Below are 21139 nucleotides of genomic sequence, written 5' to 3'. Positions count from 1 at the left end.
CAGGGCTGTTGAGAAGCCGAGTCTATAAACTTAACTCGTTTTGATCTTAATCTGAGAGCAAAACACAAACCATCAGACAAAGTTTCACTGAACAAAAAGCAGTAGAAAATTTAATTCAGTTTTACAACATAATTATACAATCAAGCTTCCATTATCAGTCTTCACATGAATAATCCAGCATTTAATATAAAAATCACATTCAGACAAAACACATACTGTATGCACACACATTCTACCTACAATCTCATGTAATAGCATGGACAAAACAATAGCATGATTCTTTTTAAAACAATCTGTACAAGGTTTCTTCATCCAGTGAATTTCATAATCTGGGGCATTGAAACCAATATCCATTGATTCACAGCAGGAACAACATTTACAGTACAATTCACAGGCTATTTAGACTTCCTTCGTTTGGCCTGGGTTGGGCTTGCTCCAGTCTCTGTTAAAAAATAGAGTGAATTTGTATTGAGGAAAAGGTAGTAATAATATGTTTATAGAAGGTGTACTGATAGATATTCAAAAGGTGTCTGATTTATTTAAATGACCTTTTACAGCAGCACTGGTTCCAGGCCTTGCTGATCTCTTCCTAATGCCGCTGTCCAGAATTGGCTCCTCTTCAACCTCCTTCTCTGCCCGGGAGCTGCGTCGACTCGGTCCCTTGGGCTTCTCCACAGCAGCCCTGGGAGGACCAGACAGAAAAACAACGAACAAAAAAGAGGGAAGGACAAAACAAGGAAGTGTTAATACTGATGCAAGAGTGTGCATTAACTCTGCTCTACTCAGAGAAAGATATAATACCACTCAGGACTCTGCTGTTTTTCCTCGTCTACCACAGATACTGTCCGTCTTCATCCTGACAGCATCCACTACGTCGACATGATCACTGCTCGTGTCTTTGCAGCGTAAACATGTTCAAATACATACCTTGGGACTAAGTTGATGGGCGTCTTTCTTTTCTTTGCCCATCTGTGATAGAAGTGGAAAAACAGCGGTAAACTATAAACTGTGCTGAAAAAACACAATTTTACTCCCCCACCATATTATGTCAATCCCCAGGAAAAGAGATTTGGCTATACAAGGTCAGTGGAGTGGTACAATTTGCTTTGTGATAGGCTATTCTTTGTTTACTGACATGCATTAGTATAATTACATAGTTGCATGCTAATCATACATACCAAATGCTGAGGCCACGTGGCTCATTGTTTTCACCATGTACCCCCTTGGCCAACCAAATGTACTCCCTGAGTTTCAGTAGAGTTAGAAATGTCTAAGCATTTCTCCTTCAAGAGCACAGATCTAAAGACTATGCCAACTTTTCAGAGATCAATACCAAGGGACACCTTAACAGACCCCAGCACATGAATGATTGCACAGCTAATCAACAACGAAACAATCAGACGGACAAATGTTTTCAGGACTCTTACCCTGGCTCTGATCCTGTCGAGACCTCTTCACCTGAACAGGACAAAGGTGAAATAAACATTACTTAGAGTTCCATGTGAGTCATGTCAGACCCTAAAGAGTCCTTTTTTCATTTAAAAAGCAAGCAATACAACTAAATGTACCTGTCTTCTCACTGGCAACAGGTTCTGGCAATTGTGGGGCTTCTGGTTGAATAGGTGCTAGGAAGAAAGAACTGGTTATTACACAACCAATACAATTTACTCAGTAAAATTAAGTTATTACACTTTCACTCACACCAACAACTAGTTCCTGTAAAGTCAAAGATAATAATTTCCAGAGATAAACAAAAACAGATTAAACACAACATTTAAAAATAAATGACAAACTTGTGCAACTTTGCCTCAGTGCACCTAGGTGGAAAAAAACACAGAATTGTGTCATACTACCTTGGGCGGTTTGAGAGGTTTCAGCAGGTGCTGCAGATGGTTGAAGTGGGTCTTCCACATCTGGGGGTTCTGATGGAGCTGACAAGTTGACAGCTGGTGAGGATGTGGCAGATGGTACATCCTGCACAGGTCCAGGTCCCGAAAGAACAGGAACAATGGACGGTACAGGACTTTGTTCAGGAGCAACAGAAGAGGATGAAAGTAAGGTAGCGGAAGGGACACTTGTGGTCGTTCCGACTACAGTGATAATAGGAGTTTTAGTGGTTACTGCCTGGACTGGGCTTGAAACTGAAGCAGGCACAGGTACTGGAGCCTGGGTAACAATCTGAGCAGGAAGAGCAACTTGGCCAGGAATAGAAATTGGAGAGGAAATTGCAGGCAATGCTGTGTTAACAAGAGCCGCAGCAGCAGTAGTTTGGGGCACCAGTACTTCAATCTGAGTGGCAGGGCTTTCAGGAGGATGACAAACCTGGGGTGTCAAGGCTCCAGCAGGCCCCTGAGCAGGTCCCTGTGCAGGCCTTTCTACTGGACTCTGCTGGGAGTCAAGTGAACCAGTGACAGCTGCAACAACCTGTGCAAGTTTACCTTTTGCTTGGATAGAGATAGGTGGAGACATGGGGCTCTTTCGCATGGTGTTTACAGCTCCAGGGCTCGAGCAGGGGGGAGGAGAAGCCAGGGGCGGCTGAAAGGGAGATGAAGCTGAAGGACTTGTGTGGGAAGAGGGCTGCTGGATAGAAGTACTAGACTTCTGAGCAAGACCTGCCTCAACTAGATTTTCTGTTTTGAGAGTGCCTGGATTACTCTGCTGAGGCATTTGGAGGGTACTAACTGAAACTGGTGAGGACACACTAGTGGTAATCTGGACTTGTCCAGCAGCAGTTCTTGGAGGCTGAGAGCTGACATTAGTCCCTGATGACTGGCTGGAGCTTAGGGCAGGGGAAAGTTGGATATTTGCAGTGGACACCTGAATAGGCCCTACCATGGTGACTGGATGGGATACCACTGAGGTATTGGGCGTTACAGATGCACCTGGGACCTGGAAAATTGGGTTGATGAACACAGGGGTGGTGGTGATAAACTGAGGTCGGGGTGCAGGTGTCTGCTGTCGAACGTCCTGAGGTCTTATGTTTTTGTTAGGGACAGCCACCATAGTAGAGACCATAGATGTTGGTGGTTGAGGAGTGGAAGCAGAAGTGATGGGGTTGGAGGTGACAAAAACAGTGATTTGGTTGGGAGATATGGTGGTAGAGGAGGCTGGGATTTGTATTACAGAGTGAACAGATGTTGCAGGTTTAGGACTTGGGCTTGGGCTTAGTTTTAGAGCAGAATTAGGAGGGTTTGAAACAGAGCTGGAGTTTGAACAGGTACTGACAGTCAAGGCAGGACTGCTCTGATTGGAAGTTATTAGGTTGGGGCTTACACTCATGGTGGCATTAGTCTTAGTACTAAGGGTAGCAGTTAGGTTTAAATTTGGACTGGGAGTGACACCAACACTGGACATTGGGTTTTGGTTAAGACTTGGGGATATATTCGAGTTAATGTTAGAGCTAAAATGTGGGTTGGCAATAGAAGTAGGCTGCAAATTAGAACTGGAAGTAGAGACGAGGACAGCAGGTTTAAGTTTGGCTTCTGATTCAGTTATAGTGGCAGTCGTTGGGATAGACGCTGACATATCCGTACCCTGGGAACTACTGGGGAGTGATCTCTCTGGATCTAGAGCAGACTTTAAACTGTCCTTTCCCAAAACATCTTTTACAGTATTACTCTGAATAGGACGAAGAGGCATGTTTGGGATACCTGTGTTATCTAGTAACTGGTTGAGGGAGGTTGGGGCTGTCCTGAGAGTGGGTGAGACTTCAGAGTCTTGTAAAGGTGCAGCTTGTGAGGGCTGCCTATCAGCTGTGCCAGCCTGCAGTTCTGAGTCAGATTTAGGCTGCTGTGGCATGGGGCAACGAGGACTGGCCATTCTAGGTGCTGATAACTCTCTCAAAGGCTGTGGCAGGGGTTGAGGTTGAGGCTGAGGCTGAGGGATGTGTCGCTGCTCTGCTGTCATCATTCCCTGACTATCCCTGACTCCCTCAACAGGTGTTCCTTGCATCCCATGGAAGAGGTTCTGGGGTTGTTGTTGATCCATGCCACCACTGACTTGTGAAGGCAAAGACACTGGGCTTGGGGGAACTGAGGTAGGGCTAAGCATCATCGTTTGGCCCTGGTTGTTGACCAACTGCTGCTGGTTGGGAGGGCAGCTGATGGCCATCTTTGTCCCTTTCTGCCTCCCTGGACTTGGGGTGGCCGACTTACGGCTGGAGGCTGGACTTGATCTTCGACTATTGCTGGGACTTGCCCTCTTACCCTGCACTCCTGGCTGTTTGTCCTGTTTAGCACCTGCACCTCCTACACCAGTTCCAGTAGAGAAAGGCTGCTGATTGTTGTTAGTGTTGTTGCCACCCACACTACCATTGTTGTTGTTGCCTGGTAAAGTTAGACCAGGAGGGGCCTGCCCAATAGCTTTTAAAGTTGTTGGGTTAAGACCTTGCTGGTCAAACCCCCTGTTAAGGATAGGCTGCCTTGGAGGAAGAGGAATGTTGATTTTAGGAGGGAACAGCCCTGCAATAGAGGCATTCAACCTTTCAGGTGAGAGGTTGATTTCAGAGGGCTCAGTACTCGGTGGACGATTTGTTGGAGTGAGGGGATGGTGGTAAGGTCTTGGGCTTGCTCTGTTGGGAGTTTTGGGCCTGGAGCTCTGTGATGTTGTTGGAACATTAGGGAAATGAATGCCTGACATGGAACCTCCTTGCTGAGGCTGTGTAGGCAACTGTTGCTGAGGGCTGGCCCCAGTGTGCTGGGGCAATGGTGATGGACCAGGGCCCTGTTTCATCATGTGAGTGTTGGCGCCTTGATTGGCCATCATTTGTTGTGTCCCATTTCCTGGCTGAACCACAATTTCTGAACCACCAGGCCTCTCCGGCTTTGGATGGGTTCCTGCAGAAACCTCTTCAGATCCAGTCTGTTGAAGGCCTTGCCCTGCTTCAGGATGGGACATTCTTCGTGCCACACCTGCAAGCTAGAAAGACAAAAACAAATCAGAGCTCTCTTTACTTAAAAGTTAAAATTCTCTATGGGTTTATTTTACAACAAAATCTCCAGCAAATGTCACCCACAAAGTCACATATACTGCCCCTTACCTGTGGGTTCACCATTAGGGGCATCCCCCTGGCTTTGTCAGGAGACGGTGGTACCCCTCCATGTCCTTGAAGGCTGATCATTACAGGCATGTTACCTTGCTGTGAGACAGGCAGCCTCTGCACTTCAGGTGGATTTCCCATACCCCGAGGAGGTAGCTGCCCAACTGGAGGAATGGACATGCGATTCTTTGCTTGCTCCTGCTGCATCTTCAGCATCATCATCATCTGTTGTTGTTGCTGTGAATCAGGGGGTACATTATAAAGAAAAAATAAACCTGTAACGATGTAGACTATACCGAACAACATCAGAAAGACAAATGAACATGATTACAGTACCTGCTGTTGTAAATGTGGCTGTTGAGTTTGCTGTTGCTGTTGCAGCTGATGAGGGTGCATCTGGGGCTGAGGCTGACCTGAAGTCTGCTGCCCCGTCATCCCCTGCTGACCTTGAGCATTCTGCAGACCCTGCATCTGTTGCATCTGTTGCATCTGCTGCTGTTGCTGCATCTGCTGTTGTTGTTGTTGTTGTTGTAACTGTTGTTGCTGCTGCTGCATCTGCTGCTGTTGCATTTGTTGCATTTGTTGCTGCTGCTGTATTTGTTGTTGTTGCTGTATTTGCTGCTGTTGCATGTGCTGCATTTGTTGTTGTTGATGTTGCTGTTGCTGCTGTTGTTGTTGATGTTGCTGTTGCTGCTGCTGTTGCTGTTGATGTTGCTGTTGCTGTTGCTGTTGCTGCTGCTGCTGTTGTTGTTGCTGTTGTTGTTGTTGTTGTTGTTGTTGTTGCTGCTGCTGCTGCTGCATAAACTGCATGGGTACCTGCTGCAATACTCTCTGGTCTCCAGGTTGTCCAGGAAAGCCTGAGAAAGATGGAGAGGGCCACATTTTAGGTTGATCAACATTTTTTGAAAATTAAGACTCATCAACTAGAAAACATTTAAATGCAAAGAATAACAAAATGTATTTCTTGCTGTACCTGCAGGTCTGTTGGCAAAATCAGGGAGCTTAGGACCAGAGTTGTCTAACCCCAAGTTTTGTTCACCACCAAGATTTGGCAGTTCTGAATCCTCCATGCCGGAAGCAACATCAAGACCACTAACAGGAAGAGGAAACACAGATTGAGCTCAATCAATTACATGCAAAATTTAGACTTCATTCATTTTCCACTGTGGCAAAATAAACTGTAAGAGATACAAATGATTACCCAATTCCTTCTCCTTGCTGTTGCCCCTCTCCCTCTTTCGGCTTCTTTTTCCGCGCAGGTTTCTTCTTTTTAGGTTTGGCCTGACCACCCGCCCCTGCTCCCTGTTTTCCTCCTGGCCCAAACTGGCTGGCTGAAATATCGCTCTGCAGCAGGTTGACCAGCAGTGGGCTTGTCAGGGTTACATCCTTGTTGACGGGAAACCCTCCTGCTTGTCCACAGGGTCCTCCCATCGGCATCTGTCCTGGGAACTGTGCGTTAAAGTTCATTCCGTGGCCTGCAAAATGGCCATTTCCCATCTGCATGTGTTGAGGGCCTGCCATCATGCCTTGCTGTTGCTGTGTCTGCATGTCAGGGACCATCTGTTGGACGCCCAGGTCTGCTGTCCCAGTAGTGGGATCTCCCAAAGCATGTGGGTGTTGTTGAGCTGCCTGTTGTTGCTGTTGTTGCTGTTGTTGTTGTAACATGGCCTGCTGTTGTTGTTTCTGCTGCTGCTGTAACTGCTGCTGTTGTAACTGTTGTTGGATATGGGGATGACCTGCTGGGAGTCTCATCTGTTGCCCATGCATGCCCATAACTTGATTAGGATTCCCAGGAATAGGAACCTGCTGGGACGGCTGCTGGTTCATCTGCTGATGTTGTTGTTGCTGTTGTTGCTGCTGTTGTTGTTGTTGTTGTTGTTGCTGCTGTTGTTGTTGTTGTTGTTGTTGCTGCTGCTGCTGCTGTAGCTGCTGCTGTTGCAATTGGTGCTGCTGCTGTTGCAACTGCTGTTGTTGGAGTTGAGCCATTTGCTGCTGTTGCTGTGGAGTCATCTGCTGTGGGCCAACCTGCCCCTGGAACTGAGCCATGTTTGCAGGAACGTTTGGAGAGGGGCCTCGCATCATTTGCCCAGGCATGACCCCAGCTGGAATCTTGCCTCCAAATGCCTGCTTGTTTCCTTGCATCTGGTTGGAAACCATTTGCTCCATCATGGAGTTCTGCTGCTGTTGCTGCTGTAGGAGCATGGCCTGGTGCCCTTGGCCTCCAACCATCTGACCCTGCCCATGCATCACCCCCTGGCCTTGCTGAGGCATCATCTGCTTGGGTGGGGTCATCCCTCCTCTCTGCCCTTGACTAAGGGGCCTTGAAAGGACAGTCTGACCTCCACCCTGGCCTTGAACCTTCTGGCTGGGGGAGGAGGACACGGGCTGGGCCTGATGCTGGAGGCCTATCATCTGGGTCTGGAGGCCAGGCTGTTGCTGTCCCATATTAGGACCAGCAGGTGTACCAGGGGGAGCACCTGCCATACTACTCTGTGCACCCATAACATTGGGTTGAGCATGGGGTGGTCCCTGCAAAGGGTTAGGTGTAGAAGATGGCTGGGCTCCTGAAGCAAGAGGAAAAGAAACCAAATAGTTAGTTTAAATAAACTTCACCAAAAAGACATAAGTAAACACCAAATTTAAGTGTTGTGTGGACATTTTACCTGAATGAACCATCGCTTGGCTGTTTTGTAACTGTTGGTTGGCTCCTGCTCCTGGGGTTCCTGGAGTGTTTGCACTCACCTGACCCTGGACGAAGTTTGGGTTTGGAAAGCCCATGGGACGCTTTTGCATGCCTGTAATTAATATTTATGTTAATATGTTTTTCTAAACACTAAAGAACAAGATTAAACCCAGCCTCTACATAATAAGCATTTTTTTTTAAACACAGAAAATAAATTAACAAAAATAAGAACAGCTACTGAGATATGGTCCCTATCATCAACCCACCTGGGTGAACTTGTGCTCCAGGCTGTCCATGCTGAGGCATCCCCATGAACCCCTGTTGCATGTTACTCTGCTGTCCAAGGGCTGCCCTTCCTGGAGACCCAACACCCTGGGGAAAACCCTGGGGAGTAGTGGGTCTCTGAGCCATCATGGGAGGAGTCCCTGGTGATCCTTGCTGAAAAGGAGATGACGAGGAACCAGGAGACTTGGCTGTAAGATTGCCCTGCGGCCCCGATGTTGGTGGAAGGGGTGGAGGTACCCTAGGCTGTCCTGCAACACCCGTCTGTGGACCTTTTGGTTGGGGGGTGGCAAACTGACCCACTCCTGCCTGCTGTTGTTGTAACTGCCCTGGTCCCATTGCATTATATACCTGCCCAGCTTGCTGGCTGCCAAAAGGGTAAGGAGGCGGCGGGTGGCTAGGAGTTTGAACTGTAGCAAGAGAAGGTGGGCGCTGAACAATTTGGCCTTGTGGTGGAGGTTTTCTCCAAGCAGGGCCTCCTTGGGCAGCTTGTTGTTGGAGGACTCCTGGGGGTAACTGGTTCCAGCCAGGGGGCACAGCCATCTGGCCTGATGGGTTGAATGGAGGTCGAGGTCCAAGCTGAGAGAGCTGAGCTTGCTGCTGGGCTTGTTGCTGTTGGTGATGCTGTTGTTGTAGCTGCTGAAGAGCCACTGGGTTAAGCGGCCTCCCAGCTTGTAAAGCCTGCATGTGATGGGCAGCCTGAGGTGGCATTTGGCCGGAGCTAAGGGGACCAGCTTGTGGATGCTGAAGTTGCTGTTGCTGCTGAACAGACATACCTGGCATCATTGGATCCATAACTTCTATGAGAGAAGAAGAGATGGTTTCCCTGTTAGTGTGCTGACCTAGTGTGAAGTAGTGTGAGGCATCATTAGACGCACAAAAAAAATACTAGAACCTGTTTGTGACGATGGTCTGGGGCCACGAGGATGCATCTGTCCACTACTGCCTGGTACCATAGCCTGACCTGGCATGCCTGGCCCAGGGGGAACCATTGATGGATTAGGCATCCTCACACCTCCTAATTCAAATATGATAATATTTTATAAAAATGTTTAATCAGAAGAAAGCCAATACTTTTCAAATGTCCTGGGATTTTTATCAAATATTATTAACAATTAAATCATGATACTGAATGGCAAAGACAAATTTGATCAAACAGAAACAAAGAATATAAATAACTAATTTCAAACATATTGCGTTTAGCTTTTAAAACTTTTTATTTCAACTCAAATTAGTTTTGCGAACCAATACCTGGGCCATGCTGACCTGGGAAGCCAACATCCATTCTCATCTGTCCAGGTGCTCCTATTGGTCCATTAACTCTGACCTCCTGTCCTCTATTTGGTCCAACAGCCACATTGATGGCCCCTTCCCCTGGAATTGATCAAATAAAATGTTAATAAATATGAGTTGTCACATGAGGGTTTTGTTTGTTTGCTCAGTTTTATCATTCTATAGCAGGCAGTTTGGTTGTACCTTCAATTTGTACTGAGAGAATCCCAAGGTCTCTGAGCTGCTGCTGGTTGTTCTGGGCCAACAATCTGAGTCGCTCAGCAGCGTCTCGAGGAATGTTGAAGGTCACCCGAACACTGTTCCATGGTTCCACATGCTGTGGCTGTAGTCGATCATGGCCTAAAAGAAAGACCATGAAACAAGCACCAATTATAGGGTTTACAAGATTAAAAAAAACATAGTACAGATCGTACATATGAAAAGGACGGAAAAGACGAACACAAATTTTTACTGTATTACAAAAATTTTAGCTAAAATCAGGGTATGTGTTTCAAATCCAAAACTTGAATGATTAGCACAGTTAAACACAGCAAATTTACTTTTAAAGAAGCATAAACAAAGATAAATTGTGCCCATACTTAATAACTACTTTTGGTTGACCGCTGTCATAAAGAAAAAAATACACCTACAGTGATTAAATGCTTAAAGTTATAAAGGATGGCTGACTCCAAGACTATGGAATGGTGATACTTTGATTCAGTGATGAGTGAGAACTGGGTAAGAGACAACTACCAGGCAGTCAGCTCCCTATTATAATCAATTAAACAAAAAGTTTAAAAAGTTAAACTAACCCATATCAAGCATGTTTGGTATCCCATTAAGGACAGTTTCGAGTTTCTGTGTGAAATCCTCATCCTCCATATTCCCTTGAAAAGCAACAAAAACCGTAGAATCTCCCCCATCATCCCTGGTTCCATCCGTGCCATCTTGCGTGCCAACGTCCATATCGTCTGTTACTGTGCTTCCATGGTGACTGTCCGTATCCTCCCCGGCATCCTCCCCTACACCAGAGTCCCTGTCGGAGTCATTATCAGGCTCCAGGTACTCTGTCCTTTGGGAAGGCTGAGGTGAACTACGTCGATGTGCCATCCTCCCCTGTAGTTAGGAGTGGCGTTTGAACCGTTTTATGCTGAAATTGCAAATGACAGGAAAGGGATCATTTGTCCATCCTGAAAACATTTAGTGTCACAGCAATACTCACTAAAAACTACAATTGGTGCTGTGGAAGTAAACCTTGACTTAAATAGCAGATCAGATGCAGGTGATGATGGCCATCGCCTCATATAATAAGCTCTGTGCTTTCGATGAAACGAGATCAAGCAAACCCATGTCAAGCTATTGCTTGACAGTACGAGTTAAACGAGAACAACACACCTGTACGTTAGTGACATCACTATGGTTGACGATGCTAAACATGGAGCAGTGAGCACGAAAAGGATCACAGAAGTGCTGATTGTCTGAATATCAACACAGCTGCGTGATTTGCACTTGTATCAACTCTTTTGATACTGAATGCATCTACTTTCATGAGCGACAGACAGCTTGGTTAACATGATCGGCCCAGCAGTAGAACGGGCCTCTACGCAAACGTAAGCTAACGAACGGATATATAGTCAGTAAAGAGAAAACACATATCCTGTAGCCAACGTCACTGTGCATTTTCAAGCTTACATGAACATCACACACATGCCTAATGACATATTTTCGGCAGACACCGCTATGTGTAAGAGAACAAAAATGACCGGCAAGGCGGATCCTTGGAGGTTCTCTGAAAGCTCCACTTAGCAAACGTTAGCTAGGTTAGCTTTGTTGCACTCCTGCTAATTCAATACAGATTCAGTTAAACATAGCCTGTTAAATTAACAATATATTGGCTTAAACCAGCTTAATACCATCAGGGGAAAATAGCGCACAAGCAAGCAAAACCCTTACCACATAAATTCTTCTGAAAAGAAGTTCAATAAATCGACATCTGCTAGCCAGATTAGCTAACAAAACATGAATCACAAGCAAGTCAGAAGGATCAGAGTCAAGCTAGCACAACATAATATTGCTGCTTCCGGTGCAATTTCAAATTAAAATAGCACACGCGGAAGACTTTTCTTAAATTTCAAAATTTTACCAAGTAAAAGGTATAAAAATGATTACCAAACTACCTTTGTACACACTGGCACACCTGCCACCTCACACATTTTTGTTAAATATTTTCTACAGGTTTTCTGAGAAACCTTTAAGTTTCTATAGCTCTCTAAGGGTTATATAAAATGCTTGCAGTGCATCAGTCTACATCACATTATGTTCACAAGTGACAAAGAGACTTTGACTAATTTAACACTTATCAGCACTTTTTTATAAGATAGTCATCAGGTCTGATAGCTAACCTATAAGACCATAAACTTTGGGTTTGAAATCCATTATAAGTCTTACTCAACAAATGCACATGTATGCATGAACAAAGGGACAAACTTTTTTACAGTGTTAGGGTGTGTGCAAATATTTTAATTTTGGGGTTTAGACAGTAGTGGTTTTAATTGAAATCAGACAAAAATAAACATGAGATTGAGTATCAGGTGTTGTGCAAATGTGTGTTTAAGGCATGGTACTCTACAGTACAGGAAACAAGCATCAACAGTCATATTGCACTATTGCCCAACAACTTACAATACAGTTCAGGACATGATTGATCAGTTTGCACTGGCCAAAATCAATTTCTTTTTTAAGTCAATCTTCAAAAAACAAACAAACAAAAAAAAACCTTGGTTCCAGCTTAAATATGCTTCCAACGATCATTTACCTGGTACTCCAGAAAGCCTTTAAGATATGCTTTTTAAGTACATTGTTTTGAAGTAGTAGAAGTGGTAGAAAAATGCATCAAGCCTGACTAATATCAATACAAAAAACAGACAAATTACGTTCATCTGAGAAGAATCCGACTATTCCCAATGTAAAACCAGGAATCCCTAGTTTTGTGTGTAAAAAAATGCAATCCACAAGCTTTACATGAACACAAATTATGCAACAAATATACATCTAAAATAACATATTCAAGTACACTTATTCTACAAGAAACAATAAATAAATAACACGTTTAAAGAATCCTGTTTCTTACAGATATAGACTGATGTGAAAGTTTTCCAACTATTTCTCTATGATTTACTTTGTGTTTGTCTAAACATGATCACAAGGAACCAGGGATAAACACCTGCAGGACTTAACCCCAAATCTAGCACAGTTACACACCATTTTTCTGAGTTGTGTTGTTAATAGTCAAGTGAAAGTGTGATGGTGCCAGTCTTGCTCACACGTTGACCTCTAACATTTATGTGTGATCATGTGGGTCCTGTAAAGAATTATTTTAAATCAGGAGAGTGGGTGGAATGCATCAGGAACCCTGCATTAACTCCTGATGGTGGCTTCTTTGGGTTCCATCATTAATTCTCTGTGTAAGTTCAGTTTGCTCACTGGGTGTGCAATCAAACAAATATACAGTTCTATTTCCTACCATCTCAGACAAAGCTCCAAGTCTTTTTAATGACAGCCAAATGAGATATTTCTCTTTGAATGTATACTCTTGTGGATTAGTTGATGAGTAGCCTCCCTGTTCCCTCAATAACAATAACATTGTTATTCTCATCACTCCTTCATCATGTCAAACTGTCGTGCAAATAAGGGATAGACTAGGGTGTGCTGGACATAGAGAGGGCAGCGGCATCAGGACTCCGAGGGTCTTTCACCCCAATGATGAGGTCATTGGTTCTACGGGTGCCTTCCACCAAAGAAAGAACCTCCATCCTCTCCACCTTGTGACCTTTGGCTTGCAGCAGCTCCACGTCTTCTTCCAAAAACTCAGCTGCAGAAAAAAAGAGGAGACAGTGAGGGGAGGAAATAAATGGTCTGAAATCTACCAGGAAGGAGGACTGAAATATTTTCAAACTGGATGTTAAGTTTTGGAATAGTAAGTTTAAATATAAATGAGCAAAGCCAAGAACCAGGTACGACAATCACTGTGTTAGTTTTGAGGACTCGTTTTGCAGCTCTTTAAGCTTATGTAATTTGAGTCTTTTTTTCAAATACATGCCTTGTTCTGTTTCCTCTACAAATAAAGTATCCCAGTTAAGATGTCATGAACTATCAACATTGAGGCACTCAAAATATAAAAAAAATGTGGAAATCTGGATAGAAATGCCAAATACATGATTGTTTTCAACAAGAAGCTCATTGTTTGTTTGCCTTTCCTGATTGGACTCAACTTGCTTGAGCCAAGTAACACTAAGATGCATGTTCATTTAACACATGATGGGTCATATCTTAAAACTCACAGTCCACCAGAAGAGTGTTGGGCTGAAGCTGTGGGTGGAGTCTTCCATATGTTAAGCTGTCACTCATGTTTTTACGTGATGATAAAACATTCATCAGCACCTGAGAAGGATCAGAAACAGAATATGATTCACTGAAAAATGACAGTTATTGAAAACAGAAAGAACATTCAATATGATTGGACAGCGTTATCTAAAAAGATTCAAACACAAACATCCATGAAGTTAACCAACCTGTGTGATGCCACTGAGAGCTCTATCTCCGTTAGATGATCCAACAGCTAAATATGTGCCACATAACCCCACAGCAGGTCTCACTGCCGTGGGCATCAGGAAGGACATGGGCCTTTTTCCGGGCTGCAAGTTATTATGCTGCAGCAAAACAACAAAAATCATCAGAGCTGCCACAAAAACTACATATACTGAAAATTAGGCTTGAGAAAGACAAAATGCTGGAAGTACTGGGTTAGGTGATGCGTTTCTGGTCTTATTAGGCCAGGAGAAGTCCAGAATCTGGCTGTTCAAGAGAATTCCTGAGGGGGTCACTATTCCACTGCCGAATGGTTTGTTCAGAGAGCTGAAACCACAAGAAAAAAAATATTTTAGTTGAAGATTTTAACAAAGTTCTGTGTAAAAGCAGTTCAAAAACACACAATGTACCTCATAACTGACACAATGTGATCATCTGGACCCATGACCATGACTTGTGCAGCCGCTGATCCTTCCTCCAGAGTAAATGATGGAGTGTAATGGTCAGCAGGAAAAGCCTGGGAGTCACTTATCATTTGGCGGAAAAGGTAAGCTTGTGATTTACTTGGAGAGGGGACAAAAAAAGATGCAGACAAATGAAAATGTTTCACTGAGTCATGAAAAATGCATATTATATATTTTCAGAAAACAGCAGGGATCTGTACCTCTCCATCTTTGCAACAATTTCAGACACAGAAGGGTCATACATGGGGTCTCCCAGCCCACTGGCCAAGGCGAGGGCTATTTTCACAGCCTGGGAGGGGAATGAAAAGTTAACATTTTAGTCAAAGTCACAGGAACAGCACAACTACTGGTACAAATTACAGGATTCTCCAAACCTTCACACATTAGAGACCGCACACTTGATGATAACAAAAGACAGATCACACAAGATCTCTCTCTTCTGATCTTATAGTCAGTGGTGTGCACTCTGGAGCAAACCACACACTAACCGATTCCTCAGCAGAGTATCAGCTCCTCCAAACAATATTCCAACATGAGTTTGGTGAAAACAAACATGACTGACAAACAGGAAAAAGCAATGATGCTTGTTTTTGGCCTCTAAAATTTCAACAACAAAAAAAAACACATGGAAAAACGATTCTGTAATAGGTTGTGGAGATGGCACGGATATGGGCTGTATGAATACCAATGTAAGTTGGGGGTGAGTAAAGTCGTAGAAAGCCTGTCATTCAGCTGAGCCAGTTCATGTCTTGATTGGCTTTGCTCCGGTACACGTGACATTACACGCTGTACCTGCTCGGCTCCCCTTGGAGCGCCCCACACACAACGGGATTTTTAGTCGCAAATATTAAACATGTTCATTATCTATGATCTGTTAATCAGAGGCCTTCTGAGCGGCTCCCACCAGACAAAATTACTCTTAACACACCCAACACCACAGGAAAGTCACACAATGTCATTTGTAGACATCAAACAATGGGGCCTTTGCTGGCTTTGATCGTTAGGGGGAGATAGGGACAAAAATCAGCCCCATCATCCTGTAGTGTGTATCTGCCTTGAGCAGATTTTATTTGTTTTCAAGTTGTAAAGCAATTGGAATTCTACCTCTGCTATCCAGTGGAAGGTGCTGTTCCTTTGAATCTGGCTGGTGATGTTGTAGCCTTCCAGGATGTTGAGAGCAGTGATCAAAGCAACACCTGCATGTGGAGCTGGTGCTGTCATCACATGGTGGCCTTAAAGACAAAAAAAATATTATCACATTCGCATTTTCATCTTTTTCTAAATATCCATGGAATAATAAGTGCAGAAAGATGTGGGTGCTGAAAACACTAGACTGAAACTGACATGTAAAATATTAAGAATACCCTACAGATTCAAGTTTGCTGGTCAATGAAGCACATTAATATCATGGTCATTTAGCAGGTTTTGGTTCTTTTGGCAGTGTGGGTAGGCACCAAGTCAGAAAACGCAGTGACACAGCACCCAAACCATCATGTGTTGTGGAAATTTTACGCTGGACTACAGCAGCTCAGGCCAATAGATCAGCAAATAAATAACTGGTCAATTTCAGGCGGCTGGTAGTAGCAGGAAATTAAATCTTGACAAAGTTCCTGATAAGCTACAAAGGTGCTCATTTATCTGTGTTTCAAGTCCAGTAAATTTTATAGGTGCTTCTCACAGCCATGTAATTAATCCAGGCATTTACCTTGATAGCTGATCTCTGCTGGCTGCTGTAACACTGTGCTGTAGTTTGCAAAGTCATCCTCTGTAAGCACTCCACCTCTTGCTTGCACCTAGAAAAAATGTATGGTGAGTTTAAATCTGATAAGTTGATCTTTCAGAATAATACAGCGATGTGCAACAACACAAAATGATTACTTAACACACAACCACATCTGCTGTTCACATGTGATTTTTGTTTAGTGACCACAAAAGTATTTCAAGACAATCCAGGACTTCAGAGGTTATTCATAAACTCTTAAAATAACTATTGATTATACTTTTGGTATGATTTACTCTACTGTGTGAAACAAAAGAACAAATAATTTAAAAACCACCAGTTTGTAATGAGCTTACATCAACTCATTTTCCAGTTATTGTAAAAAAGAAATTGAGAGCCCACATCCAAAAATAAAAAAGAAAGAGACACTGATATAATATCCAGAGGGCCAAAGCAGCTTCAGACAGGGACCATGCTGAACTGATGATTAGGTATGTAAACACCGTTGGACACAAAACAAACAAAAAAATCTTACTGCTGCTGTCATTTCCTGCGTCAGATTTCCACTGTAGAACTCAGATATCCCCTTGACCGCAACATCATCCAAGATGGCTGCTAGATCAAGACGTCTTAAAAACAGCCCAGAGAGAGGAGCCTGGCCGTTTGGGAGGAACAGATCCTGGAACGTGTCTGACATGTTTTGGTCTTTTGCTTGAGCCAGAGCTGCAGCTACAGAGAGTGGAGGAAGAGAAAGCAAAGATTGGACTTTATCTTGTCATGTTTCGCACATAGCTACAGTGTATTTTAAATTTTAGGTACACCTCCTTCACTGATTTTGTCAGCTTCGCACTATACTTACCGAGGTCATGAGTAACATTAAACCCATTTCTGGCCACATCTGCTGCCATGGAAACCACATCCCTCCAGGGCATTCTGAGAAATGTAACAGTCATAGAAACTGACTCAGATAACAAATTATACAAACTATAAATACACACCAAGTGATTAAAATGACAGAAGACAATCCCCCTTTTTGCATTCCGAATAATACCCTTGAATTAAAAGAGCAAGTTTGTGTGCAGTGACTCCTAACAGCTGAGACGTCAGGATCGTGAAAATTGCACAGTCGAGTAATTGCAGCGTGGCACAATGTAATTTCTATCTCTTTTTTTTAACACAGCTGATGACCCCACTTCTTCTCCTTCAGACACTGAGACAAATGCAGACCTTGTCAAAGACAATGAAAACACAGTATTTTACTATTCTTGTCCAGAGCTCATTATACATGACAGTTTATTTCAGTTATCAGGGGCGGCAACAAAATTCAAGCAACAACAAAGATGGAATATAGAAACTCCTGTAATCATGACTATTTATCTCACTTTAAAGGGAAAATATGACAAAATTTCAGCAGTATTGTATAATAGTTACTGTACCTGCCGTAGAGCTGGTGTGCCTGATGAAGCCCACTTAGCATGCCTGGTACCCCCACAAGCAGACCTGGCTGTAACATGACGTAGTAATAGAGTTACACTTTTATCAAACAGAAACAAAAACAGACTAATTTAGTCTCTTAAATATTATGAAAACAAGAAAACACACTTACATTAAGATCAAGGTTCTTCAGCAGCATCTCCTCATGTATGGCAGAAGGTGCGGTCTCTCTGAAGTCAATAACTCTTGTTTCATTCTTACGGATGTCATGCACCAACAAAACTCCTCCACTGTGCGTTAACGAAGCAAAAAGCTGGGGTCAAGTTCAAGCAAGTTGAATAGTTTCAGTGATAATCATGTTTTGAAGAGATTCATATGTTTCTATTACTCACCCTCCAATGCCAGAGGTGTGAGGGTGGATGATTCCTAAGCAGAGGGCAGCAGCAATAGCAGCATCAACACTTGACCCCTGTTTCTGAAGCACATCAAAGCCAAGGGACGTACATTGTGCCACATCTGTTACCACAGCCCCTTGGTTAAAGACCTTGAAAGAAACAGGAGAACATGAGAGGGGGGTAGAAGGGGGTACTGAGAAGATCAGGCAGAAATATTCACAATCTTGTAATCACCCAGAACTTCCTGATGAGAAAGAACCATTAAAGGTTAATGGTTCCAGGTCCCACCCATGTAGAACCTTACCTGAGGGTCTCCAAAGTAGATCTGCATGATGAGAGCTACTGTGACTCCAGTAGCAAAGGTGAGACATGCCGTAATGATGACAGTCAACCCATCCCGCTGGCAGGCACAGTCTTCTGTAAAGGGGTCTCTGGTGGTCTCTCGCAAGGATGCCAAATCATGGCTTGCCAGGTCTGAAGCTGAGGAGGGAAGACGCTGAAGGCGAGCTGATTTCAGAAACTGATCCGGGTCTGGACAATGAACACACAAAACAGCCTTTGATTAATCAAGAAACTGGCAGAAAATAACTATTTCTGAAACTGCAAATTTTTGTTTTGTGCCACACAAAATTGGACTGGGGATTCTAGATTATAAGGGTTTGTTGCTGTTCTCTGTCAGTGAAGCTTCTTACTCAAATATAGGACAGGCTTTGAAAAAATGTGACTGCATTACAATTTCTTTTCATTGCAACAATGTAATAGCAGTTCAAGAAAATTTGAAACCAATGAACCAATGATGCAATTTTACTGTTCCTGTGTGTATTTTTCTGAATCAAACCTTGGGAAAACATGAAAACACTGAGTATGGAAACCAAATGAACTCAATGAATTTGCATACAGGAACCAAAACTATCCCAACTATTTGTAGTGAGTGGGTCAGACCTGGCTGGCTCACCTGTATCTTGCTCACTAAGGACATTGTCATCATCCTTGCGAGATTTCAGAGTGTTATCTCCAGACTGCATGTCATCCTCTGGCAGCCTTGGGAAACTGGTGATGCTCATATAGTCCACTGGAGAGTAGGCACTCCCCAAGGTTGTCTCTGGATTTGCATCTTTATCCACTACAGATCCACTTGGATAGCCTGCCACAAGCTCTGGGCTGTGCATGGTTACTGTTTATATAGCAGTATTTATCTTCAAGGTGTAGGAACTGGAGCCTAGATAATCTTATTCCCAGTCACGTGTGCTTCCTGTGTGGTACACTCATTTAGTCAAGCGTATGAAAAAGCAGTGACGTATGTATATGAACCCGTAGCGTGCTAATCGAAAGTTAAATGTCGCATTGTTCATCACAATTCTCCTACTGGGATGTGCACTTCCTGTACGCACTTTAAGAAAAAAATCACTGCATCTTCTTGTTAAATCATCTTTACAGGCCTATATACGGGTGTGACACTCTGATGATGGTGCATTTTTTTTTCAGTCGTGTAGGCTTCAACCTGCAGAAAAAAAAGGCAAAATTAGAAGTTCAACCACTTTCAGGTTGGGCACATCTTGAGCGTCGGATATGTCAAAGCCTAGATGTTGTCACTCCTGCTAATTACCAGACATGACAAAACCTTGCAAACAAAGCCTACCGCTAAGATTAATATATGGTAACAGGTCTACTTTCTGTGTCTGAGTCTTTGGCAGGTAGATCATGAATTTGATTTAAAAAAAAGCCAGCTATTTAATTTCTACGGAAATATTACGATTTAAAACACGGATTAGGAAGGAAGGCTGCTGCACCTATCCCGCGCACGCTGTCACAAGCTAGCACATCTCTGTCAATTCATCACATACATGCGCTAAGAAAGCTCAATGCGTCGTTATTTCACTCACCGTCTTCGGAAATACCTGTAGTCAAATAAAAATTATCCCATTCTTCTTATTTGGGCATGACGGGTGACGGGAGGTAAAGTGCAGCTCCCTGTCACCAAGACTACAAGATCTCTTGAATCACGACGCCACAAGGCAGGAAGGGAAGTTAGCGTCACGTTATATCTTCGGAAAACCGGTAAGACTTGTCTTGGAAACACAGCTGTTTGTACTTCAATGTTTCGTTTTAAAAACACCGACACTAGAAATACTCTTTCATACCTAATCCCTTAGTACCAGACTAGGAAAAAATACCAGAGAATATCCCAGCATGTCATAGTTTTCCGTGAGAAATGTAGCAAATGGACGAGTTGTCCTCGAGATACCAACAACATACTCACTTCACGATTAATGGCGTTCGGCCAGCAAAGGTCCTTTAATTCTCATCCTCACAGTTTGACGACCAGGCCCACTCCCTCGCACAGGTGTTTGGGGCAAACTGCCATCCAGTATCGTGACCGTGGTTTCAGGGAAACAACTCCAGGACACCGGGCTCTCCAAGTCACCCGAATGAATATTTGTTAGAGAAGTGGATAGACAGGTTAGGGCAAGTCTGCAAAATACCGGCTCCAATTACAAACTTCTGTATTTCACATGACCTAATTCTTTACTCGTTGCCCCACCTTTAAGTTGGCAATCAAGGATCATGAAAGTCTACACCATTGTGCAAAATAAACCACTTAGAGGTCAGACTCAAAGGGGAAAAATCTGTTAATTTTGAATCATAAGCAATTAAAAATGCCTTTACCTTTTTCTCTGACTATGTTCACTTTTTACTTAAAGTCATGTCTTGCTCCATAAGCCCATTTTAGTCCCTATTGTGGAGGAAATCTCCCCCACCCATTTTCAGCGTAACAATGCCACACTTCACTCATTTTTTTGTGCTGTGGCTCCTCTTTGCCCACATTCATTTTGAAAATCTTTTGTTCCACTACAATTTTACTCTAGCTTGCGTGTTACAATTCAATTATTTGACAACTGTAGGTACCCTGACCTATTTATAAGGTTAAAGGGCCTGTTTTGCTGCATAATCACCTTTTCAACGTTATCATAATCAGATTTTGCAAATTCTTTAATGCACCATCTTTGGTAGGCCAGACTTCTACTTGCATTGTAGCACTGCTTTTCAGTTGACAATAGGAACTACTTCTCTACCAAAGCATGTATTCTAACTCAGCTTACATACCCTAACCCATACCTCTGATCCCATTTCCTCCCAAGTAAAAAGAAATGACACAAGATTCAGGTGTAAACCTGAGAATTTATTGTTGTTGTTTTTACTTTCTTTTTTTTTTCTTTTTTTTTTTTCTTTTTGGCGGGTACCTGCATTTTCTGAATGGATGCT

The 21139-nt window shown here is 43.4% G+C and overlaps 2 protein-coding genes across 6 annotated transcripts; both read right to left on the bottom strand.

The window, feature by feature from the left end:
- Positions 1-127: 127 nt before the first annotated feature.
- Positions 128-11359, bottom strand: ncoa6 (nuclear receptor coactivator 6). 4 transcript variants are annotated; one of them, XM_074680783.1, is made up of 17 exons: positions 11229-11359; positions 10088-10425; positions 9480-9635; positions 9255-9377; positions 8899-9021; positions 7988-8803; positions 7702-7833; positions 6240-7602; positions 6012-6130; positions 5375-5895; positions 5039-5275; positions 1854-4917; positions 1569-1625; positions 1428-1458; positions 928-969; positions 549-682; positions 128-442 (listed from the first exon to the last, which is right to left on the bottom strand). In XM_074680783.1, the coding sequence occupies exons 2-17, from the start codon at positions 10383-10385 to the stop codon at positions 396-398; spliced, it is 7263 nt and encodes a 2420-aa protein (XP_074536884.1). In that variant the 5' UTR covers positions 10386-10425; positions 11229-11359; the 3' UTR covers positions 128-395. The 4 variants fall into 4 exon arrangements, with proteins under 4 accessions (XP_074536884.1, XP_074536885.1, XP_074536886.1 ...); XM_074680784.1 differs by having other exon boundaries at positions 7988-8800; XM_074680785.1 differs by having other exon boundaries at positions 9270-9377.
- Positions 11360-11752: 393 nt separating this feature from the next.
- On the bottom strand, positions 11753-20329 carry ggt7 (gamma-glutamyltransferase 7). Of its 2 annotated transcripts, none has more exons than XM_074682162.1 (16): positions 20136-20329; positions 18831-19376; positions 18180-18406; positions 17873-18024; positions 17653-17770; positions 17483-17550; positions 16906-16979; positions 16582-16775; positions 16032-16119; positions 15431-15558; positions 14527-14615; positions 14273-14425; positions 14075-14189; positions 13847-13984; positions 13616-13715; positions 11753-13146 (listed from the first exon to the last, which is right to left on the bottom strand). In XM_074682162.1, the coding sequence occupies exons 2-16, from the start codon at positions 19042-19044 to the stop codon at positions 12974-12976; spliced, it is 2031 nt and encodes a 676-aa protein (XP_074538263.1). In that variant the 5' UTR covers positions 19045-19376; positions 20136-20329; the 3' UTR covers positions 11753-12973. The 2 variants fall into 2 exon arrangements, with proteins under 2 accessions (XP_074538263.1, XP_074538262.1); XM_074682161.1 differs by lacking the exon at positions 20136-20329 and adding an exon at positions 19759-20129.
- Positions 20330-21139: the final 810 nt, after the last annotated feature.

This window comes from Halichoeres trimaculatus, unplaced genomic scaffold, assembly GCF_033239565.1.
Source record: "Halichoeres trimaculatus isolate MK-OKI-2021-1 unplaced genomic scaffold, fHalTri1.1 fHalTri1_scaffold_11, whole genome shotgun sequence".
NCBI classification, from domain to species: domain Eukaryota; kingdom Metazoa; phylum Chordata; class Actinopteri; order Labriformes; family Labridae; genus Halichoeres; species Halichoeres trimaculatus.
This window is presented reverse-complemented; position numbering and strand designations above follow the sequence as displayed.